The sequence below is a fragment of the Cavia porcellus genome, unplaced genomic scaffold (assembly GCF_034190915.1).
Source record: "Cavia porcellus strain 051 isolate PalLab524CR breed Dunkin Hartley unplaced genomic scaffold, mCavPor4.1 scaffold_1, whole genome shotgun sequence".
NCBI lineage: Eukaryota > Metazoa > Chordata > Mammalia > Rodentia > Caviidae > Cavia > Cavia porcellus.
The window spans coordinates 112,931,425-112,957,893 of NW_026947484.1; the positions used below are offsets into that span (position 1 = coordinate 112,931,425).

The 26,469-nt window shown below is 33.4% G+C and overlaps 1 protein-coding gene and 1 non-coding gene across 49 annotated transcripts in view; one reads left to right on the forward strand and one right to left on the reverse strand.

The window, feature by feature from the left end:
• The window catches only part of Znf644 (zinc finger protein 644), a 118,450-nt gene that overhangs the window by 48,512 nt on the left and 43,469 nt on the right, over positions 1–26,469 (reverse strand). For 20 of the 48 annotated variants that reach the window (XR_010049009.1, XR_010049008.1, XM_063254081.1 and 17 more), the window contains one exon: positions 116–3,144. The exons of 5 other annotated variants lie outside the window; for them this stretch is intronic. Coding sequence is in view for 41 of the 43 variants with exons in the window: in XM_013142974.3 (XP_012998428.1) it covers positions 116–3,144 (3,029 nt within the window). In the remaining 2 variants the exon portion in view is untranslated. Of the gene's footprint in view, positions 1–115; positions 3,145–21,201; positions 21,286–22,201; positions 22,260–24,885; positions 25,008–25,084; positions 25,157–26,469 lie in introns of all 48 variants that reach the window. 23 more of the 48 variants (XM_063254061.1, XM_063254058.1, XM_063254070.1 and 20 more) reach the window with 15 other exon arrangements.
• Positions 15,589–15,693, forward strand: LOC111754365 (small nucleolar RNA U13). The gene has a single exon (XR_002789062.1). It is a non-coding gene; the product is annotated as a small nucleolar RNA U13 (small nucleolar RNA).

The window sequence follows — 26,469 nt, forward strand, 5'->3', positions numbered from 1 at the left end:
TAAATTCTAAAATATGAAATTATTTGATTCTAACAAAAGATCAAATTCAAAACTTTCAAATCCTCTAAATTTGAACATAAATAAATTAGCTCAAACTATCTGTGTGAGCACTTACCTTTTCTAACTCTCTTAACAGGTGTCCCTGTGCCAGTTCTTTTGAAATGTTGCATTTTGTCACTTGTGGCTATCTGCTCTGGTGATACAACATGACGGGCTTCATAACTTAATCCTGCTCTGTGAAGATGTCCTCGGACATGATTTGACAGCCCAACACCTGTTTCAAACGTTGCTGGGCAATAAGGGCATGATTTCTTCTCAAGAGACAAATCAGTCCAATGAAAAACAGAACTATGTTTTGACAATGAAGTTTCTGAATTTTCTAAATGCTGAGAATCATGTATCTCATGTAAAAAGTTGTTAGATTCACCATCTTCGTAATATTCAAAATAAAAGCCATTATTTTGATCATAACTAAGGGCAGCATTTTCTCCTGGTTCTTCACCTTCCACCTTGCTTTTAAATAGGGGAAATATGTTTACACGTTCTTGATTAAGATCAGTGTATGTTTCATCATCTATAGGCTGTGTAGTGTAGTCACTTAGCTCAACATTATCCCAGGAACTATCATCTTCTGTTTCGAAACTATCTTTCTTTTCAGCAGAATTAAGCTTTTGCAAAACCACAACAGTCATTTTATGCAAAAAATCAGGATAGCTATTCAAGTCTTCTCCTTGGACAGAATTTTCCTTCTTAGATTCTTTAGCTACTCTTTTCACAGCTACACGCCTGTGGTCCTTGAAGCCTTCTGGTCGTTTGGTGTCTTGGTTATCAGAGTCTGAAATAAAACTATTATGAGAATTACTTGATGAAAACAGATGTAAAGAATTTAATGAACTAACTTCTTTTTTGAAATGCAGAGGATATGATTCACCTGATTTTTTGATCATCCTGTAGTTTTCATATTTATGTCTATATAAATAGTTGCTATTTGCCTTGGCATTAGATTTTTCTTTTCCTGTTTGATGGAAATACTTCGGTTTTTGGTCAGTGCTGCTTTTAATCATAATAGTCTTGTGAGGAGAGCTGTTTTGACTGTTCATGTTTACCCCTGATTGGGCAATGCTTTTCCGAGCTTTTTGTATTCTATGTGGCCGCTTATGTAATTTTGAAAAATTACTTGATTGTGAATTTGATCCAAATGTTCGTTTTACATCTTGCTTTAAAGCAGAGTTCTTTGGAAATGTGGTTGATTGTTGCTTAATTAATGGTTTAGTGCTATCTACATCTATAGGCTCTTCAAGGGTGTCACTTTTTTTTTTATCTAGCCCCAGAGAATTACTAAATGAATCAACACATGATGAGGAATGCAAATATTCCACGTGTTTTTTTAAAATACTTCTGGCTGAAGTGGTAAAAGGACACACCTTACACGTGTATGTAGCTGATTTTTTGGATGATCCTGTAACAGAGTCTTTCACGAAAGTCTTTTTTTGTGTTTTTCTCTGGCCTGTATCAGAATTGACAATAGGGCATTTTACCACAGCTCCATGGGCAATGCCCCGATGGCATTCCAATTCATTTTCTGTCACTGCCATGAAATTACACTCTTCACAGCAATAGTACCTTTTATCTTTTTCATGGGTTTTAGCATGTTGCACAAACGTTTTAGGGCAATTGGTACCAAATACACACTGAGGACATTGTAATCGTGCACTTCTTCCTTCATCCTGAAGTTCTTTCAATTCACGAATTTCCTCCATCAACTTCTGTCTTCTTTCTTGGTGGATAATCATATGTTTTAGAAGTGAATTGCGATCTCTAAATGTCCTTCCACATTCTCGACATGCATATGGCCTTGGGACATTAAGGTGGCGAAAGTGACTATTCCCATCTAAATGATACATCATATGCCTATGGAGGTGCTTTTTCTCCCTAAAATTCACATTGCACTTTGTACAGGGGTAGAATGATGGCTCTTCAGTACTAAAAGTAGCAGGTGACTCAGGATCACTCTCTTCACATTTCTTTTTTACGGTATTTGAAATAAAAGTGCTAGTATGAACAGCTGAACTGTCTTCTCCACATTTATCTGGATTATAAATTAGCTGTTGAAAAGCATCTACAGATTCTAAGTCTTCATCAGTCGATTCAGGCTTCACTTTTGATAATGTGTATTTTTCTGAGTCTATTGTTTGTCCTTCTTCATTCTGTTTCATAAGATCAACTTCTAGCATTTTTGATTTATTTGGTACACATTTAGAATCACCAAAACAATCCTCCGTGTAACGAGTTATCTTGCTTATATCCATTTTTCGCTTTCTTTTTTTTTCTAGACCTACTTTAGAGTGAGCGGGTGCTTTATCCACAGTTTCTTCATTAGTTATAAGAAACTGAATGAACTCTTTTTGGGGATCCCAGTTCGTATCATTTTCTGACCTAAATTCATCTGTACCTGAGGAAATTCCTGTTATTGTATTAACACCATCATCTTTTACTAGTAAATCTTCACTATCCTCACCCACCTCTACTTGACTTATTAAAGTGCTATCTGATTTCATACTATTCCCTACTGAATTTTGAATGTCACAACCAACTGTAGAGGTAGGTAGTTTTTTAATGGAATGGGTTGGATTCTTATTATGTGCTACATCTGATAACAAAAATAGAACTTGGTGTTGACTTGCTTTTTGTGGTGTAGACAGCTGAAGATCAGCTGCCACCTTCAAAGTTGAACAAGATTCTGTTGCTGGCTGATCCACAGGCTGTCCAGTGGTTAATGAAACACTACCTTTATTCATACTGGAAGTCTTAGTTAAGGAGGAGTGTGAAACTGGTCCATTAACAGTAGCTCCTTTAGGTAAGGTAAAATTTTCACTAGAAACAGTAGGAGCACCAGCATGCATAAACAAAGTAGACTGGCCTCCACTTAAGGCTTTTTCAGATTTGTCCTTTGATAGTTCTTCAGATAGAGTCAATGAACTGTTTTTCTTAAATGATGTTTGATAATCTTTTGGTTTATGAACTCCACTCTCGTTTTCTGAGATAAAATTGTTGTCATCTAGGAGTTCTTCTTTAGCACCAGTAATATCGGTGTCTATCTTCAAATCATCCATATTGTTGGCAAGCCCATTTAACACATTTAGTCTAGAAAATGGAAAACAAAAGTTTAGATTTGCATGAAAAAAGTACTATTAGAGTATGGAAAGCTGAAAGTACACATTTTTATTACTTTTATTTTTCTAACCTTTATATCAAGATCCAAGTAACCTTCCAAGAATGAAGAAACACTTCAAAAAGCTCATGCATTTGAAATGCATCTCAAATATTAATATTGTTCTTTGTGTAAGGCAACAGCTCAATTCTGCATATATATATATAAAATATGCAGCACAAACTCATATACACATATAAACTAAGGCATCACAAGCTGAATAAACTAAAACCTCAAATGCAGACACCGAACAAAGTTATCTCACCAAGCAGATTATATTACAGAACATTCTGAATTATCAAATATCAAAGAAAAGTTTTGTCACATAAGAGCTCATTCCTGAGGAAGATAACAAAATGCTACTCATTAAAGAACTTTGCTTGAACAAACATATTGTCTATTACCATCAACTGTGTTAAAACAGTGATTTTTACTTTTGAAAATATTTAATATTCTCCTAAAATTCTAACTGTAACACAATGCTTCAGTTTCATGTATTCCTTATACAAATTACCCATTAATCCAAAATTAGTAAAATTTAAATTATTAAATTTTATGTTATAATTTCATACTGAGTTCACAAATTCCAATTACCCTCTGAAAACAATTATTCCATTTGTGATCTTACAATTCAGTGCAGTAGCCTAAAAAATTTCAAAATATCAAAACATAATTGTGTTTTTTAGTTTTTTTCATATATCACATAAAGATTCTTAAGCATTTTAGATAGTAGATGTAATCATTATGAGTAGATGACAATACTTTAAAAGGAAAGACTTGTGAGTACTTGGGAAACTTTCACACCTCGTGTGTAATTACTACCTCTACTCTAAAGAGTTCTCTTGCACCTTGTTTTTTATTTTGTTCTTAGAAATGACCACATTGTATTGGAATTGCCTTTATTAGAATATAAGCTTTTCAAGGACAGGAACTACAACCTATCCAACATCTTATTTCTAGAACATAGTATAGCAGTTGACATAGATGCATTATTTGTTAAATAAAGGAATAAGTATGTGTTGGATGAAGATAAACACAAATGCAAAATCAAAGATAGTATGTCTGAAATATAAAAAGAAAAATATTTTTACCTATGAAATTTAGATACTCTATTCTATTAAACGCTATCTACATTCCAATTTTAACTTCCTGACTTGAGCAACTGTAGCAAAGCTCTCAACATTTCCAAAAGTCTTCATGTACTACTTAAAGAGTTTATTTGCCAATTACAAGTGTTAACTATTTAAAGTACTGTCTAAATTTTCTACTCCTTTTCCTTTTATACATAGTAGTAAGTATAGTTCAGTAATTTGCCAAATACTTATTGAGCACTCACTATGTGCTGGGCACCACTCTAGTTATTCAACATAAAATAGTAAACAAGACAGAGTAGGACTTTCCTCCTCAAACAATAAAGCTGGCGCATTTTTCTTTTACACTCTTTTTATCTTGTTAAAGTAATACTATTAAAACAGTTGGACTAAGGATTGGGAATATAGCCCAGTGGCACCAATGACTGCCTGATAAGCACAAAGTCATGAGTTTGATCCCCAGTGTCAAAAATTAAATAATAAATAAAAATAAAATGAAACAGACTTTACAATCCAGTATTTAGAAATTAAAAACATATCAAATAAATGTCAGTGTTTCTATTATCCTTTATAGTGCCAATTTCATGCTTTGTAAAACATTAAATCTAGTTCAAGAATAAAGAACTGTGCATAATTAATTTTTCTTACTTCATAACTTAGAACAAGCACATATATATATACGATCTTATTCTTTCCACAAAATGTTTAATCACAAACAAACATTACAGATATCTTTCTTTGGCATTATTCTAACTCCTCATAGGGTTTAAAATTCTGTTTTGAATTTGGCAAATTTCCGCAGTAATAAAACTAGACTTCCAATAAGATCATATTCAATGATATCGCCCCAAAATGGTGCTAACACAGCACCCAGCAGGAGTCTCTATATCACAAACACAGAAGTTAAAAATGGGCAGGACATAAACATGTATGGAAGGAGTTTACAAATGTCAACGAAAAGCAAGCTTTGCTATTACACTATTACTCAGTCCTGATTTTTCTCATTAAATTGGACAGAAAAAGTAAAATGCTTCAGTAGTAACAATTCATAAATCTGAAATAAATGACAATTTAGAAAAACAGTAGCTTGAAAGACACTTTCTATTCCTATTTATCATAATCACAGAGGTAGACAAATATATGCTCAGTCATTTTGAAAGCCTGTATTAGCTTTTCTCAACAGGAAGCAGTGTTGCTAACGAAGTGGTAAATTCAGTGTTAATGAGTGGCTTCACTGTTACCACCTCAGAGGTAAAACCTTCCATGTTCTATGTTCCACCCATCTGTTATGGTGTGAGAGGTTCAGAGATGGAACAGACGCTTCCCATTTATTAAAGCAACTTCATTGGTACCCCCTGAACAGCAGGGTGACAAACTATGAGAATACCATGTCTGCTTGAAGACTGCATCCTCATTACCAGAATGGCTTTATAAAAGCTTTTCATAAGATCGTATTCTGAAGATACCAAACTGCTTTGCTCAAAAACATAGAAAAATATGTGCACAACAGGTATTTTATTTACAAAAACATCTAGCAAAATGTCAAATATATATTTATAAAATATTTCAATTGAGGCCTTTAAGAAAGATTTTTTTCACATCTTCATAGTGAAACATGGCTTGGTTGCCCATAAGTAAGTTACCTTTTTATAGATAATGATCAAGGCACTCACTCAGTAAGTTAATAGTAAAAAATCTACATTAAAAATATACTTGAAGAAGTTGACTAAACTAGCATTTTAGGAAGAATTAAACATTGTCTTGTTTTAATTTTCAGGATATATTCTAATTATAAAATTTTCCAAATATACTTGTTCTTAATAACACTATTCAAAATTCAAGCTGATATATTAAGATACAATAAAACCCAATGGATCATCAAACTATTTTGTAATGCACAACAGATCCAGAATTATAACATTCATTTCACTATGTTAAGAGAAAATTATATAGCGTCCAGATAAGAAAGCATTTGACATAAACTAATTTTATGCTGTCTCAATTTTTAACAAGTTTTCCATGGTAAAATATACTTAACATAGTCATCAATAACCCAAATTTATGATACTATAACAAATAGAGACATATTTGAAGAAAGGCATTATTCATTAGGTTTTTTAAAAGAACACTGACTGTAATATTATATTTAGACTGCTTAAATTTCAATTCAATGAGTTCAGTGAATTTGGTATATCAATTAGGATCTTTTAAAATGATGTTTAGACATAATTACTAAATCCTCTCCCATATAATCATGTAATCATAGAATGTTTTAACTGAATTCAAAGATGTTCTCTAAAATATTCACACACTTTTTAAAAAGCTGCAAATGGGAATTTTACATCTACATAAAACATATTTCATTTTCTATAAAATCATAATGAGTTCTACAGCTATAACTGCCTCTAGTTATATACAGTGAGTATTAAAAAAATGTACAAAGGTCAGATCTGTCTTCAAGATGACAGATCATCACTTATATGCCTCAAGCTAGACTTATTGTCTCAGAAATCTCAAACATCAGTATTTTTGCAAACTATCAGCACTTGCTATAACACCCTCACTACACTACATCTTGAGGTTACTACAGAAGAAATGAGGCGATAATTGCATATTAACATAATTATTCTGTAATCCCTTTGAGCAAGCTTCCTAGGTCACTCAGTAATTCAGATTAGATACAACCTTCCTGTCATCAAATCTATGTTGTCCACTTTCTGTTCATGAATAATTCTTTTTTTCATAGAAAATTAACTTAATTTCATCCTTTTATGTACACTATTAATTATATTTATTGCAATTAGGTTAACATTTTGTGGGTACTACTATTACTACATACTAACTTTTCTCAGATAGTGTAATTTCATACAAAAAAATACTAGAATTTGCCCTTATTGTACAGTTCATTAGTAACTATATTATACAGCTATAAATAAACTACAGTGCTTTCTACTAACTGAGTTACAGTTAGACCTGTCAGGTTTTCATAAACTCTTATGTTCATTTAAATTATCCTTAAGAATACATGACAACTTCGGTTAGTAATGTATGAGCTTGGGTCAAGAGGAGAAAACCATTCACCAACTGTATCCTAACTGCCAAACAAATCTTAATTAACTATATATACATATATATGTATAGTTACAACAGTATTTAAACCTACATATACTATACATAATTTACAAACATACACCCTAAACCTCACAATTTAAAAGAAGAGTACACAATATAATCATGTTTTCTAAGGAGTCTCCTATTTTGGATGTCACACTAACAGGAAAATAAAAAAATACAGAACATTTATAATGGTATTGTTAGCAGACCTGAAAACTATGCCATATAATAATGCAAGAATATAGCATGTTTAGCCTAACAATTAGTCCACGTTTAATAATCTTCAAGAGAGAACATACAACTGATGTATTATATTCATCAAGATACAGATTTTATCTCGAGTAACAAAAGTTAGAAACAAGAACCCTTCAACATTTCATTACAGGCATTATTGAAATTATAGTAAAAGGTTTCATTACAGACAGTAAACTTAAATGGCTCAGTAGTTATACTATTGTCAGGAACATTGCTGAAAGAAATTTGGGGCAGGAAATTTGGTAAGATGGTTCCCCTTCTAATATCATCATAAATGCTAAACAGTTCTTAAACATTACTAACATTTAATACTAGGCTGAAATAGGGGTAAAAGTGGAGTGAGATGAACTATTGGACCATAGCCATGATTTGCAATTATATAAAACAATCTTTTAGTTAACTTACAATGTGTTCATAGGTTGATCCTTGAGCAATGAAAAAGTGGCACAAAATGACTAGCACACTGACACCACAGAGCTATCTTTATCATGAAAACTTTACACTATGGATATCTTTTTCTCTTGGCAATATTTTTTAAAAAGTCACCAAGTCTTAACATCTAAAAGATGTATAGCTTACAAACAAAAATAAAATATATCAGGAAAATACAGTGTTTTATTACCAGCGGTATGGGATACTGCCGTGATAAACTAAAGATGTCATTTTGCCATTTATCATCAAATTATACTGAACATGTGTAACAGTTTTGTTCCTGATACCATACATTATCTCATTATTTAGTACAAAGATGTTACAAATATAAGGTACTAATAACACAACCGAAATGTTCAAGATGACTTTTTCTTTTTTGAAACAGGTCTCAACTTTGCAGTTCAGACAGACCTTAAATTAACTACGTAGACGAGGCTGGTCTCAAATTCCCAGCAATCCTGGCTTCAGCCTCCCTGAATGCTGGAATTACAAAGAGTGCACTACTATACCCAACTTTTCTTTTGTTTATAATAAAACAAATCTTACTGTAAAGTATGCCAACTATTAAACACAGTCACATATCTCAAGAATTCTGCTGCCATCTGGTAAACTGAAGCAAATAATTGTAAAGATGATGGGGGGTGGCACAAATGCACAACTTCAACAATTCAGAAAATTACGTAACAATGAGTATCAGCACTAGTAGATAAAACAGATGTTTACTAACTAATTTCCTTATGAATAATTTGCAAATGGAAGACACATTGCATCAGAGTTGAAACCAAAGAATGTTAAGTCGCATTAAGCAAACGCTTATTGTGCTGTTCATGCTTTCATAGTCAGAACAAAGTGGTTTTAGCTTTGATGGGATGAATGACTCCAACAACTGATGACTAATTACCTTTAAGAAAAGTGGTAACTTTCTTTAACATATTAGCTGATCAATTTTATTTTACCATACTTAGGTAATTAACACAGGGCAGTGCTAAACTTTAAAACTCTTAGCCGTGGATTCAATTCCACATTTCAGAGGCAGTGTGTCAACTTTGTCCCACTTCAATAAAGATTATTAACTCCCCAACATTATCTTTTTTTGAGTCTTCTGGTATTCATCACTATAGCATGGATTTCCTGTTTATGTTCATTTTTGTAATATTTTATGAATACTAACCAATCTTGTCTAATAAGTATAAAAGAAATGAAGACAAAGAATATATCTATCTAAATAAGACATATTCAGAATTGTAAGATGAAATTATATATGCATATGAAATAAACTGCTTCCAGAACAGAAATAATTTAAAGGGCAAAGAGAATTTCACCATTAAAAATTATTATCTGTATATGTGGCAATAATTAGCAAAAGATCTGTAAGTACATTGTCAGATGTACATTTAATGTTTATTTGGAAAAAGTAGGAATTTGTTTCAATAACTAAAAAGCTTAAATCCTTACAAATGAGACTTTTGTCAAAACTTTTAGATTCCACTGGATCAAGGCATGTTAAGAGTATATTGATCAAAGGTAGAATTGACTGCAAATGCACACATTGTGGTTTTGAAGGGAGTTCTTAACACAGTTGAAGATATGATTTATGTTCTAATAGACTGTCAGTGCAGATCAAACCACTGTATTATTTTGAGTAAAACTGACCAACAGAACATTTATGTATTAAGTCAGCTTTCCTATTCTGGGATAATAACTGGCACTGACAATTTAAAAGGAGAGGTTAACCTTAAGGTTTGAAAGGTGCCAGGCCATTGTCACCTAGCTCTAAGGCAGAAACCATCAAGGCAGAAGGGCATGGAGGACAAAATTTGGCTCAAATCATGGTAATATATCTGGAAAGCAGAGAGCAAGGTCTTCAAAGAGTCAGAAAGTTAAGAGGCCAGGGACCAGATATAGTCTCTAGGGTTATACCCCATGACTCCCCAGACACACCCAGAAAATGCTTTACTAATCTTCCAGGAGTCTCTCAAGTCAATCTGGCTGAGAAGCTTACCTATCTGAATTTAATAGCAAGAATAATGTCTGTTCTAATACGATGAACATAAGAAATGTTTGCTAGTTTCCTCCTAATATTCCAGTAATGAAGCAAGCTCAACTTTAAAATTTCACAGATATAACTGTACTTTTCTCAAAAATGTAGATTTTGGGGGCTGGGGATTTAGCTCAGCGGCATAAGCGCCTGCCTTGCAAGCAGGCAGTCGTGAGTTCGATCCCCGGTACCGATAAAAATGAAAAAGACCAAAAAAAAAAAAAAATGTAGATTTTAACTAAGTAAATCTCTTATTGTTGTCTATTAATTTGTTTGTGCAAGATATTATTAATCATTTAGAAAAATACAAAGTTGCTCATATTCCATGGGAAGAACCTTAACATTTTGACATCCACAGGATATACTGATTTACAACTTTATTGAAAGGTAGAGTTTGGATTTTAACAGTTGTTTTCACCTGTTTCACCTTAATGCTTCATCTGTATTACACTTATGCTGAACTATGTAAATTCAAATTTATATATAGATATAACAGTGTCAAATTTATAGAGATAAAAGTGTCAAAGTTCTCTACTTTGAGAAGTAAAAAAAATAAAAATATATTTCCCACAAAATAATATTTTTATTAAAGTGAACTCAGTAATTTACTCAAATCACGTTTTTCTGTTTTTTGAAAGAACAAAAATCCAATTATCTTCTAAGAAAAAAACTGCAATATAACCTGTATTCTAAGATTATCTTCACTTAAAGTGCTAAAAATTGAAACACATGAAATATACTTTGTTTGAGAACTTCTCTTCTCTCTCACACTTCTTTTTTTTTTTGTCTTTTTCCTTTTTATCGGTACCAGGGATCGAACTCACGACTGCCTGCTTGTAAGGCAGACGCTTATGCCACTGAGCTAAATCCCCAGCCCCTCACACTTCTTTTTTAACAGAGAAGGAAAAAGCACCTTGTTTTTGTGATGTCAAATCACTAACCAGCCATTAGTACTTTTCCAATTTATAACAGAGATGCTAACAAGTTTTATTAAATATTTTGGAAGAATCTATATAGGATACATACATGTTAAAGAACTCTTCAATAAAAAATAATTCATTACTTCCCCTGTGAATAACACATATTTAATATATTCTATTTAAATGAAGTAGAAAGAAGGCTCTGTACTATGCCTTAGCCAAAACAAGTCTCACAGTACATTAGAGGACTTAAGCTAAATTTTATAGTACAGTCCCAAAAGAAGCAGTTTTGGGGGCTGGGGATTTAGCTCAGTGGCATAAGCGCCTGCCTTGCAAGTGTGTGGTCCTGAGTTCGATCCCTGATACTGATATAAAAAGAAAAAGAAAAAGACCAAAAAAAAAGCACTGTTTTGGAGATAACTTCGAAGGTATACAAACCTGAGTTTGAAAATTAACTCCACAACTTCTACCTTAGGGCCAAATCATTTCATTTTCCTTAAAATTCAGTGCTTGATTAACAAAAGATAGATGAAACCATCTATTAAAATTGTTAGGATTAAATAAGACAATGTACCAAAAACACAGCACAGAGCCTGATATCTAGTATTTACTCATTAACTGTTAATTCTCTGATTCTTACCATTAATTTGTTTGATTTATGGAATAATGACGCTACATTTGTGTACAGTACACAATTATCCATGAGGAATATAATCATTATGTACTGCAAATACATACTAATAGCAAATAAAAATACAAATCTCTCTCACAAGCTAAGATGCAGAGCTATTGCCAGACCATGGAATATGCTGAATGAATAGTGAAGAACATCCTTACAAGAAGATAGGTATTTTGGTAGGAGCTATTTGAGACCTTTCCAAGTTTCAGCTATTGTAACAGGATGAATGGGCAGACAATAAAGAAACAGAAGACTAAAGCAACATTACTGTAGACTAGAACAGAGCTTTAGGGAAATAAAAATCAGTGAGCAATAAAGTAAAGGGTACTCATGTATTCTAAGTAAAAAGGACACGCAGCAACCACTCAAGATTTAACAATTTCTCAGCATTGTTTCAATTTGCATTTCTCTAATGGTCAGATGCACAAAAATTTTTTTTGTATTCACTCGTCAATTATACTTCTTCTGAGGAATGTCTATTTGTCACCCCCCCCCCAATTTGGGCCTTTTATTTGTGGGTGGGGGTCTAATTTCTATTAGTTCTTTATATGTTCTAGATATTAGTCCTCTGCCCAAAAAATAGTTGATAAATATTTTTTTCTATTCTACAGGTTGTCTCTTCACTCTGCTGGCTGTTTCTTTTGCTGTATAGAACCTTTTCAATTGATATGATCCCATTTGTTGATTCTTGATGTTATTTCTTGTGCAACTGGAGTTCCACTCATATAAAAATGGCTATCATCAAAAAATCAACTAATAGGGGCTGGGGATTTAGCTCAGCGGTATAAGTACCTGCCTTGCAAGCAGGCAGTCATGAGTTCGATCCCTGGTACCGATAAAAAGGAAAAAGACCAAAAAAAAAAAAAAAAGAAATCAACTAATAAAAAGTGCTAGTAAGGCTGTGAAGCAAAAGGAATCCTTCTACATTGTTAGTGCGACTATAAACTAGTAGTCATTTATAACAATCATTAGATATTCCTCAAAAAACTAAAAATACAAATCCTATTTCACCCAGCTACTTTTCCTTTATGTATCTTTCAGAAAGAGTTAAGATATAACATTACAACAATATACAACCATGTTCATAGTAGCATAATTCATAATAGCTAAATCTTGAAAGCAACTGCTGTGTCCACCAACATATGAATGGATAAAAAGGTGGCAGTATTTCTGTACAACAGAGAACTACTCTGCCATAAAGGAGCATAAACAAGTTATTTGTATGACAATGGATGCACCTTGAAACCATAATGTTAAGTAAACTAAATCAGGCACACATTGTTTTTCTGATAAGAGAAATCCAGAGAAAAAACAAAGAGCAAAATAAGAGATACACATTAGGAAACAGAGAGATAGCTCCATCTCAAAGGGGAAGGGAATCAAGAGATGGGAGGAGAGAGAAAAGGAGGAGAGAAGAAGGAAAAGGAATTGGGATATGTTATGCACATGTGCCAACTCCACACAAAAAATTAAAACATTATGTATTAGACTGCAAACGTGTGTCCACCAAAAGGGGGGTCTGAAGGATAGGTGGAAAGTGAGGAAAGCAAAAGAGAATGAAAAAGGAATTAAGATGTGTTATGCGCATGTACCAACTTCCCACAAGACATGTGAGTATTATATATTATGTACTAATTAAATAAAATAATTTTAAACATAAAATGAAAGCATCATATAGTATGGGTAAAAAATTTACATGGTTTCTCTTATATGGGAAACCCAAAATATAAAAAAGAGCAAAATAAAAGACAGACAATAAGAAACAGACCTTTTGCGAAGGAAACAAAAAAAAGAAGTAAAATATATACACGTACCAATTATCCATGAGGAATATAATCATTATGTACTGCAAATACATACTAATAGCAAATAAAAATATAAATATTTAGGAATGTCCATTTCTTAAGGGTCTATCAAGATTGTGAATTTTAACTTTTCTCTCATAAAATGCCTATAAAACAAAAGCAGACTGGAAAGGATATGCTACTTTTTGCATATAATGAAATAGCTATACAGTATATACATCAAAAACTTCTACAAGTATAAGGAATCTCATAATCCAAGAACCACAGAGAAATACTTTGAACACTTTACCCAAGAGTTTAGAAATCAAGCAGATTAAAGCAAATAAAAATGTACTTTCATAACATAATTAGTAAGGTTTATTAAATACTGTGGTGTTTAAACGAAGGTACCTATATTCCTGGAAGTACTTAACATGTAAATAGATAAATATATTATTTTACATCTAAACAATAGATAAGTCATCACATGATTTTTACTTCTACCAAAACTGTCAGGTGCTCATTTAAAAATGTGACAATTTCCAAAATTCTTCTAGGGATTAAATAACAAAAGTCTGAAACCCGTTGATCACATATATAGAGAAAATTCCCTAAAACAGTAAAAACTAGGCATTCTAGGCAACGAGGAAGGGAAATAATATTACAATGATCAGAGAAATTTCCAACAGAAATAGAAATCATTGCAGACAATATTCTCTGGCCATTATGTAACATAAGTAGACACATTAAAGAGACAATTAGGACTTGAAAAAGGTCAGTACAAAGTACCCAAAATGAAGCAAGGAGAAACGAACAACAACAAAAAAAAAAAGGGAGAAGGGAGTAAAGGCCTAAAAGGACATACTGAAATTGTCTTAAATACATTTACTTGGTATACCAGGAGAGACAATAAAATAGAAGAGAAAATGACAGGATTTTCTCAGACTTACAAAAGACACCAAGTCACAGTTTCTGGGAGAACTGAATTCTTATGAGCAAATAAAAAGAAAACTACATATAAATACATCACAGCAAAATTGGTATAATAAAAGATGAGAAAAATCTTACAAGCAACCAAAGAAAAGCAAATACTTACAAAAACAATAACTAAAAAAGGAAAGAAAAAAAAGCAACTTCTGATGTTTGAGAACTAATCTGATGTATTCAGCCAGATTCTATAGTTCTTCTGTTAGACAAAAGAATCTTACAGAGGGGGAAAAGGAGTATCTTACAGAACATTGTGCAATACAAACCACTAAATATTGCCCCTCTCATTAAATGAATGGTTGTTAATTTCTTTAACTAATTTAATGTATATCCAAGCTTCAGTCCACTTTCCGTACATATAAGACCTAAGAAACAGACAATTATTAGAGGACTACAAACAAAAATGCAATACAACAAAACTTAACGCATGCAGCAAAAATAGACTACAGAGGAAAATTTATAGCTTTAAACCTGCATTAAAAAAAGAGCTAAAATAAGTAAGCTATCATCACACAGGACTGCAAAAAGAGCAAACAAAACTCAAAGCCAGCAGAAAAAACAGTATCAGAGCAAAGATACAGTAATACAAAGTTAGACAGTTACAAAACTCAACACAAATAGATGAAAGATTTAAATGTAAGACCTAAAACTACCTAATGGGATAGAAGACAACATAGGCAAAATGCTTCTGGACTTCTTGGAAGGGATGTTTTAGACAAGATCTCAAAAGCACAGGAAACAAATGCAAAACTTGAAAATGAGATTACTTCAAACTAAAAAACCTTCTGCATAGCAAAGAAAATAATAAAAAGAGGGAATAAACAGCCTACAGTATTTTTTTTAAATGGCAAACATTAACTGGCAAGAGGTTTATATCCAGAATATATAAGGAACTCAAAAAACTCAACACCAAAAAACAAGTAAAAAGTGAGCAACAGACCAAAATAGACATTTGCATCTCAAAAAACACACAAATGGCTAGTGGGCATAGAAAAAAATATTAAACATCTCTAGTCATTGGGGAAATACAGATCTAAACCACATCCAGATATGTCACTCCATTAAAAATGGTCACTACTGCTCCTCAGGTTCATAAGTGTGAAGATTGGGTGTTCATGCTCCATGCATGACATGTGCCTCCTTTGAACATTGTTATAACCTCGGCACATTACCCAAATTAAAACAAAAGGTCACTACTAAAGATAATCCTTTAACAAATGTTGATAAGGATATGAAAAAAAAGGAACCGCTGAGTACTCTTGGTGGGAACACAAATCCGTACAGTTATTATGAAATTAAAAACAAAGCTGGGTAAGTACCTGCCTGGCAGGCACAAGGTCCTGAGTTGGGTCCCTGGTACCCTGCTCCTCCGCAACAAAATAACCCCAAAGCTGGGCCCAGTGCTAAACACCTGCCACTCTCAGCCAACCCAGCCAATCCTGAGGCTGAAGCAGGAAAATTGCTTGGGCCTAGGTATTTGAGGCCAGTCGAAGCAACACACTCTGGCCCCAATTTAACACTTTCAAGGCTGTGTGGCACAGTCCCAGGGGGTGGTACAGGCCACCTGACATGATACTCAGGCATGTACCACTGGGCTACCAGCCAGGGAGAATGTATTAAACTATAAATAAATTTAAAAAAAAAAGTGGTGCATACACAGAATGGACTCAGTTGTTAAATAAAGAATGAAATCTTGTCATTTATAACAGCATAGATAGACCTGGAAACCATTAAGTTAAGTGAAAAAAGCCAAGCAGCGAAAGACAAATATTACATGATCTCACTGATGTGGAATATAAAAAAGTTGATATCATAGAAAGTTGAGAATAGAAACAGTATTCTTAAAGGATGAGGAGAAAAAGGAGAAAAATAGGGAGGGAGGAATATTAAGATACAGTTAGCAGTAAAAAGTCTAGTATGATATAAGCTAATGAAAAATAAATGTGGATATATTTCAAAGAGTTAAAAGATTTGAATGTTTTCAACAAAAAGATGATTATGTTCGAAGAAAATTATAATCTAATTTTTATGGTTATTCTTTTTTTTAAGTAGGGCCTCACACAGATGATATTAAATTCACTATGTAATCCAGGCTAGCTTTGAACTCACAATCTTCCTACCTCCGGATTACAGGCATGCTGTAATTTGATTTAGATACTATACAATGTGTATGTATATATGAACAGTTTCTGTTTTATGTATTGTCTAAATTAAATTTTAAAAATAAGGCAGTGAAATCAAGAGTTGGATCTTTGATAAAATCAAGAACACAAAGAAACTGATTGAGAGGGGAAATTCAAGTAATATTTTAGAAATAGAGGAATATTATTATGAAATTTCAAGAAATTTAAAACATTACAAGAGAATACCATCAATAAACTGAACATCAACAATTTAGATAATCTACATGAAGTATAAAAAAATTCCCTGAAACACATATACTACACTAAAGCTAACTCAAGAAGAAATAGAAAATCTAAATAGACATACAAAACATAAGCAGATTGAATTAGTAATCAAAATCCTCCCCAAAAGGATAAGCCTAGGACCAGACAGTTTAGCTTGCACAGAAGACAAGTATGTCTGAACACATTTTATGAAACACATATTATCCTAATATCAAAGCCAAAGATACTGGTTTGTCTGTCACTATACTACTAGCATCTACAGGTTAGAGGCTGTGGTTTATGATGCACAGAATGGTTTATGATTTGTGACGTACAAATGGAAAATGGTTTACAATTATAGAAAGTCCACATCATACTATGATCAGCTGATTTAAGTGATACTACACAATAGTGAGAAGACGAATCTAACAATGCCATATGAAGTATATACTCATAGGAAAAAGAAAAATGACCTCTATAATTCATACTACATGCAAAAAATCCACTCTAGCAAAATCAGTTTCTGGAATATCATTTTTCTACCTTCCAGTAATGACTTTGTTACATAACTATGTGTTCATCATAGGATTCTTAACATTCTCTATATTGTGGAACTAAACATCAACATTCTAAGTTCAATCCATAAGATCCAAGGGTTTATCATCCAGTGTGAATATGGAACTTACTAAGAAAACTAAAAAGGTCTCCACACACTGCCAAACATCCTCTTTAGATGGAGGAATTTACATGTAGCTGAAAATGACTAGAAAAATTGTTAACTTATGAGAGTTTCTTCTTGGTTTTGCAGCAAGGAAAAAACTTCTTCTTAAACCCTAACTGAAAAAAAGAGAAAGTTTAATAGTATATAAAAAGAAAAACATAGCAGAGGGAAAGGAAAAGATACTTTACAAAAGAAGATATCTAAACAACAAATACATTTATGAAAAATGAGTCAGTTTCATTTGGAATGAGGAAAATGCATTCTCCAGAAGGGCCAAAATTAAAGAGGCTATCTGTACAAAACATTGGTGAGGATATGAAATTAAGGGAGTGTCATACATTGTTGATAACATCACAAACCACTTTACAACAATTCACTAACTTCTAATCTGAACATACACGACACAGATTCTATTTTGCATATACCAATAAAAATGTTGCATATGTGCACCAAGAACACTCTTGGCAATATTATTTGATTCAAAAGTCCTACACAAAAAAGATAAACTGGATGAAATTTACAGGTGAACCACAGCTACATCTGACAACATTCACAAATCTCTCAAACATGCTCAGCAAACAAGCCACACACAATACACTACTAAAAGTACAAAAACTATTAAAAGTTCAAAAACAGAATCAATTCCATTCTTAAAGTGAGGTATGACTATGCTGGGAAAGAGAAAAGGGATGGTGACCGTGACAAAAACATGACTGAACTATGTACTTATAGTTTGTATACCTTACCGAATTATACTTTAACCTTTAAAAAGACATGAAGTGCTTTTATATGCTGTATATGCAGTCTGGAAAGTACATTACAAAAATACTTCATTATGGTATTAAAAGTCAACTTGGAAAAAAATCATTTCCGAGAATGCAATAAATTTGCACTTCTACCTTTAATTTTTAAAAAGGTTTTTAACAGAACTCCCTGAGTTTTCAATACGCTGCAAAAAGGTTTTATATACATTGATCATTTTTTTGTTTTATTTTTTGTTTTTATTTTATAAAGAGGGTAAGATTAAACATAACAAAACAGAACAAAACAGATACAAGGAAACAATTTTAAGAAACACAAATTTTGGGGCTGGGGATTTAGCTCAGCGGCATAAGCACCTGCCTTCAAGCAGGCAGTTGTGAGTTCGATCCCCAATATCGATTAAAAAAAAAAAAAAAGAAAGAAACACAAATTTCAAAGCAACTCCACTGGAGATCTTGTGTTTCTAGTTTTCTTCCAAATATTTGTTCCCATCTTCACACACAGTGAATACATTCTGAACATTATAGTACTAATTTAATCAGAACAGGATGATGAAGGCTTTTTAGGTCTTCAAGACCTGACATTAGGGTGCTGGGGATTTAGCTCAGCGGCATAAGCACCTGCCTTGCAAGCAGGCAGTCGTGAGTTAGATCCCCAGTACCGATAAAAAGGAAAAAGACAAAAAAAAAAAAAAAAAAAAAAAAAAGACCTGACATTAGGGAAGTCAACAATGACTGCCATAAAATGTCTCTCATTCTCTTCAAAGTAGCTGTCCATATCTCTATGTATGCTGAAATTAAACATAAGAGACTAGACTAATATTACTTTGAACAGTGAATAATAGTATTGCTAGATTTTATATCATAATGCTACAGAATTAACACTGGGTATCTTAGTGTCTCTTCTTCAGAGTATCTCTTCTTTACATGGTGCATTATATAATCTGTTCCCGTAAACTGATTAGAAATTCTGCACATGTGTGAATCTCTACATGTATACCTATCCTTTCTGTATTATAGGGAAAAACAGATCAAAACAAGACAACAAAACAAATTGTTAGAAAAATATGAAAAGAAAGACATATAAAACCACAATGTTAGGTGATCTACAGTAGTTACTATGTTTTCTCTTGCTATTTTCAATAGAACTGGCTACATTATCAGATACAATATAATTGAACATAGCATTACATAGCAATTTTAATAAAAACACAACATTGTAGGACTTCAAAAGCAGTTAATCATCAAACCGCAATAGGTATCGTATTACATCTTGTCATGATCATTTTTAAAAATGCCATTTCTGGGAGCTGGGAATTAGCTCAGCAGCATAAGTATCTGCCTTCCAAGCAGGTGGTGCAGGTGGTCAAGAGTTCAATCCCCGGTACCAATTTAAAAAAAAAAAAATGTCATTTCTTAGCACTTAAAAGAAAAAAATATACACCTTGGAAAATCCTGTTAAAGAAAAGTTGAAGATGTTTATTTTTAAACATTAAAATATTTTTCTTAGGGGCTGGGGATTAGCTCAGCAGCATAAGCACCTGCCTTGCAAGCAGGCGGTCCTGAGTTCGATCTCGGGTACCGATTAAAAAATAAAAATAAGTATTTTTCTTACATTTAGATTAAGAAAGAGATAATGATAAATGATACTTGAGCTAAAGGTGGTTTCTATAAACAATTCATGTATGGTACCTAGCCACCAAACTAAACCTTGGCTTAGATTTTTATAATTCTGTGACATTAATAAAATCTGATTTTACAACACCAATCATTATTTTATTTACAAAATAAGAATCAAGTATTTACAATATCAAATAATCCCTCTGAATTTAATCTTTTATATATGACTGCATAGTTAACAGCAGACATTCTAATTCATTTTTAAGCCATGTAGTGCCACCAAGTGGTAGCAAATTGTTTTCCTGAAATACCACCCAGGAGTGATAGAACAAGTTATGTGAAAAAAAAAAAAAAAAAAACAAGTTGTGTGGAAATATTACATTAGAATGGAAAAATCAATCTTAAAATACTGGTGAAACTTAGGAAACAAAACAAAGAACTTGTGACAGAGTGATATAGTTTTAAAGATAAAGCTTTTTTAGAAGGCGAGGAACTATAAATACAATGCTGCAGCATTTACTTTTTGTTGTTTATAATTTAAATCCACATTTTTCTAAAGGATATTAAGTTGCTTTTGAAATAAATTAAATACACATGTGCATGCATAGTAAATGAACTAACGGATTTCCTAATATTCTGTCACTAGTAAAGTACAGAGAAACTGAAGAAAATGCAAGTAGAAAAAGAAAACTGGCTCTTTAGCTACTGTGTTAGTCTTGCTAGGACTGTCATATAAAAAAAATATTCACCATTGGGTGGCTTAAGCAACAGAGATTTATTGTCTCACAGAACTGGATACTAGAAATTCCAAGATGAAGAAAAAAAAAAAAAAAGAAATTCCAAGATGAAGGTTTACTGGCACTCATTCCTTTTGAGGACTGTGAGAAAAGCATTTGTTTTACTTACGTTTTTGGCTTGTGAATGGCTATCTTCTATGCTTTTTCATATCACCTTTCCTCTCTATGAATGTATTAGTATCCAAATTTTCAAATTTTATGAAGACTACCAGTACTATTTAGAATAGGACCTACCCTAACGACCTCAATTTAACTTGTTTACCTGTGTAAAGATTCTTTCTCCAAATAAGGTCATATTCTGGGGTGCAGGGAGTCAGGATTTTAATGTATCGACAGAATGGATGCAATACAACCCAAAAAATTATAGCGACTTTTTTTTCTTAATAAGAATATATTTTTCTTACTTAAAAAAGAGGACATTTGAAGATGTGGCTCAGTGGTTGAACATGTGCCAGGCATTCACAAGGCCCTGGGTTTGGTTCCTAGCACTGGGGAAAAAAAAATTATACAATGAATTTTAGAGCTAAAGTGTAGTTCATTGCTACCGTAGTACTTGCTTACCATGCACAAGGACCTTGGGTCAATCTAGAACAATGCAACAGCAACAAACAAAATATCCCCTTGCTTTTTAAAATCACAGAATACTATTTTAAATTCCTAAAGTACTATCATCAAAAGAAGTAACAAATTTTATTATAAAAGTATAAATAAACTATGTGTCAATGATTCATATATTATCAAATTACAACAAACATAGTCCCAGAGTTTACTTCCTACCCCAACACACACACTGTACTCACACTGGCCTGCTGACTATTTTCTGATCATACCTCACGTACTCTATACTTAATGATCTCTGCCTGAAGTTCTACCTCCAAATATGTAGAAATTACTTACTTTACATCTATACCTAATTATCTCCTTCTTAGCTATTTCTACACTAATCCATACAAGATGGCACTTGTTTTAGTTTAGATCTAAAATATTCCCCAAAAGTTTCATATTCAGGGGTGAGGGTTTGGTTGGAAGGTGTGAGTCCTGTGGCTTTATATGGAAGACTGTATTCTCCCTTTTCTCCTTGCTTCCTGGGGGCTCTAATATGAGCAGTTTTCATCTACCATGATCTATGGTACATGGACATCTACCATGCCCCTTCTGCCTTGGAGGTAGCTTACCACAGACTGAATTCAAAAATTGTGAGTCAAAATAAGTTTCTGCTTTAAATTTTAGGTGTCCTCCTTGTGGAAGACAACTTTAGTGACTCTCCTTTAATGCAAAACAATTGCTGGAACTTTGCATTATTTGGAGACTTACTTCCTTATACTGAATGTAGAGAGCTGGCTATGCTATTTCCTTCTCTCTTCAATTGGCTCTAAGCATTGCAAATAAGGCTAGCCAACTTACTGGTATATAATTTCTAAAGCCCACGGTCTTCCGTTTCCTCCAATAGCATAGTGTTCTCCTAAAGGATATGAGCACAACACAAGATGTTAAAGCTAATAGCTCAACTGGGTATGAGCCTCAAGGTAAAAGAGGCTATGACTCCCCAGGGCACAAAAGTTTACATGAAAGCAATAGCCTCCAAAAACAATTCAGTTGCTACCTTAATTGAATCATGCAAATTGATACTTTTGCATATCCTTATCTCTACAAAATGCAGAGATATTTTTCTTCCTACCTGGCTAGCCAGCTCAAATTATCCATGTAATTCCTGTCATCCTCACTGTTACTCATTTTCATCACAAGATAATAAATTCTGGGAGAGGTCTAGGATCAGGGTCTTTGTTTGCACATCCTCTGGGGGACTGAATTTGGGACCCCTTGGCTGCCCTTAACTTGGAATATGTCTTGGTGTCTTTACTCCCGCTGAGGGTTGCATTGGAGGTGGTAGACTGCAATTAACTTCCTGGGATTCCAATAATGTCTCAATGGGACTACAATTATAACTTTTTGGATTGTGAGAAAAACTGGAAAAGAGATTACGATACTTGGATAATTACTCCATATTTGGGATTACAATACCGGTGAAAGGAAAGCAAACAGATATAGCAGTTACTCTACATTTTCCTCTGCTTGTATTTTGTTTCACAGCACCCATAAAACACAGAGGTATTTTTTTCTGTACCTGACAAATTATATAGTTCTTTGATTATTTGCTTTCCTCCCTGACTATAAAGTAAGCTTCCAGAAGGCAGGCATATTTGTTCACTAATATGACCTGGCATCTAAACCAGTACGTCTCCATGTTTAACACAATTGGTGACCATTTTTTGTGTATGTGTGCATAATTTTAATAGCTGAATGAATTTCTAAAAGCATCCCAGAGGTCTAGGTTGAATCTAGTGGTCCCTTGTACTCATTCTCTACACCATAGACACACTGAAGTTTTCAAGTTTACTACTTTGTGAAATATATTTTCCTCTCTCTCAACTTAATTCCAAATCCTTAACACAACTGAAACAGCTGTGCTGAGGCCTGCCTCTTCACTTGGGTCTCACACTTTCTTCCCACCACTTCTCAGTGAGCCACCTCACTGGTCCTCTCTCAAATTCTCCAAACATGTTCCTTCTTACCACAGAGTTTCTATATATCTTCTGCTCTCTTTTCCTCAGCCCTCTAGCACACCAATCTAATTTATCTTAACTCATAATACTGTTTCAGATCAGCTCTGAAGGTCACTTACTACAGAAAGCTTTCCTAAACATACTCTGTCAAGTTTCTTTGTCATATACTCTGGCATATATATTCTTTTCAAATATTCGACTGATGATACATCTCTCATAATGGGACTTAAATTTTAAAAAATGTTCCTTCAAGTTAATTTTAGTATTTAATTACACAATCAATTTGAAAATATAATCTGATGTTCTATTTTACCAGGGGTTGGGTCTTTGATACACATGAAACAAGCAGACATTTTTTAATTGAGAAAATAATAATTTAAATCTCTGGCAGAATTTATTGTTCTATAATTAACTTTCTAGCATGTGAACAACTACTATATCCATGATGCAATGTATAATTCTGTCAGAGAGAACAAATTTATACTGTAACTTTATGATGACATCATCTAATGATAATTAAGGTGGGTTGGAACTCTTATTACAAATGTGAGGCTGGCATATAGGTCAGTGATAATGTGGATGCTTGGCACGCTCAAGGAACTGAGGTCAAATCTAGCATTACTACCCAAAATTAAATTATAAATGATTTTTAATAAGGTCAGACTATAACTCCCTCTGAGACAAATGACTTTGTTCCTAAATATGTTAAGTGTGTCTCTCAGATACACTGATAGATACATGCATATTAATCGGTCACAGCAAACTAAAGTCACAAATATGATCAATGCACTACATCTTGTCATTACATTCTTATGGTATAAGTAAATATTAGAAAATCAAAATAATGATATTTGGCAGATATTATTCAGTAATCATTACCTGATTTTTAAAATTCCAAATAATTTAATTGAATGCATTAAATCATTCAGTTATATGGAATATTTTGAATTTATTGTTAGAAACTCAATAGTGTCTATCCAAAACTCACATGTTGAAGTCCTGACCTCCAGTATCTCAATATGTGGCTGTATTAAACAAAATTACTAAAATGAAGCTATTAGCATGGGCCCTAGTCCAATCTGATTATTATAAGAGAGCAGGACATATAAAATGACACCAAAGGATGGGCAAGCACAGTCTCTGGCTAAGGGCTAAGAATTCTAGTTCAGTGTTAAATATAAGTGGTAGAAATTACATCTTTGTTTGTTGCTCATCTTCCACAAAGCTTTCACTCTTTTAACATTTGAAGCTGTTTCCTTCCTTGTATTGGTGAGCCCTTCTTCCATACAGAGAACCCTGTATGGACTGGCAAGAATGCCAGAAAGGCTTCCTTTCACCCAGAGGAACCCAGCTGGGGCCTATGAGATCCCAATTTACACAATAGGGCCATGGCTCAGGCACATGCCATGGACAGGTAGGTGTGGCCACCTGAACAAGCCTGAAACCACATTAACAATATGAGCTAAGGATTGGTTCACATTAATACTCCTAAGCTAGTCAGCCTAGGAAGAATATAGGACTCACCCAACTGTCCCCACAGGAAGAATTCAGGTGACTGGCCTCTCCCGTACACTGTAGGACCCAGCAACTGGGTGAACATCAGCCACACAGTAGGACCCTAAAACATACCTGATGGACAGTCAAGACTAGCAGGATTGAAAAGACCAAAATTTTAACCAAGAGGTGAAAATGACAAAGTGAAAAACAAAATGCAATCTCATACCCCCAGCCCATCTGGAATAAGTGCAGGAGATATCAAAATAGAGGACATTGGAAGTCATACATCTTGAAATTTCTGAAAAGATAGAAAGTAAAGAAACAAATCCATGAGGCCACAGGGGAAATCAGATCAAAAATAATCTCTCAGGTAAAGACAGAAATGACAACCTTAATGAAAGAGCTGTTAAACACAGCTAAGGAAGACATACATTAAGAAGTACAGGAGCATGGAAAAATAATGGAAACCTTGAATGAACAATACAGGAAAAGAACAGAATGGATGAAACAAATTTAAAGAGGTATCTAGGAAATTAAAAATTCCACTGAAAGCTGGCAAAACCACTGAAACAAAACCAAAGATAGACTTTTTCAGACCTTGAAGACAGGATTGCAACTAGTGATCATGAAAGGAAACAACTCTTAAAAATAACAAGGGACAGGGGCTTTTAACTTAGTAACATATGTACCTGCCTGGCAAGCGTGAGGTCGTGAGTTCGATCCCCGGTACCAAAACAAAAACAAGGGACCATGAAATGATTCAACAGTTCCAAGAAAATGCAAAGAGAAAAAATAATATAAGCTGACAGGCATCAATGAAAATGCAAGAGTCAATGCAAATGACATTTAAAAAAATTTGCAGAAATAATAGCAAAAAATTTCCCAAGCATGGGAAAAAAATCTGAAATATAGGTGAGCATATAGCACCTCAAACATCCACAACCAAAATAAATCTACATCAAGATATATAATAATCCAGATCCCAGAAATTCAGCATAAAAACAATACTAAAAGCTATTAGAGAAAAGAAACAGACCACCTATCAAGGAAAGCACATTAGAATCATAACGCACTTCTCAACACAAATGAGATCTCAAGTGAAGAGCTTGGAGTGAAGTATTTCAAGCCGTGCCAAGAAAACAACTTCCAATCCAGAATAATACATCCTGAAAAACTATCATTCAAAATTAATGGGGAAATAAAATACTTCCATGACAAAGAATTGAAGAAATTCATGTCCAACAAATCAACCCTAGAAATAGTACTAAAAGATATTCTGAATAAGGATAAAAGTGACCATAATTTCAACAACAAAAGAAAGAAATCACCAGGCAGGGCAAGCAATTACACAAGATGGGGGTAGTAGAGACAGGAAAACAACAACAGGAAAACAACAACACAAAGATAAGCTAATACACAACAGTTATGACCATCAATGTAAATGACCTCGATTCACCAATCGAAAGAAAGAGACTGGCAGAATGGATCAAGAAAAAAGATCCAACAATATGTTGCAAACAAGAAATACATTTAACTCAAGAAGAAATTCATATACCAAAAGTCAAAGGATAGAAAATAAAACTATATGCCACAGGACCATCTAAAAAAGCA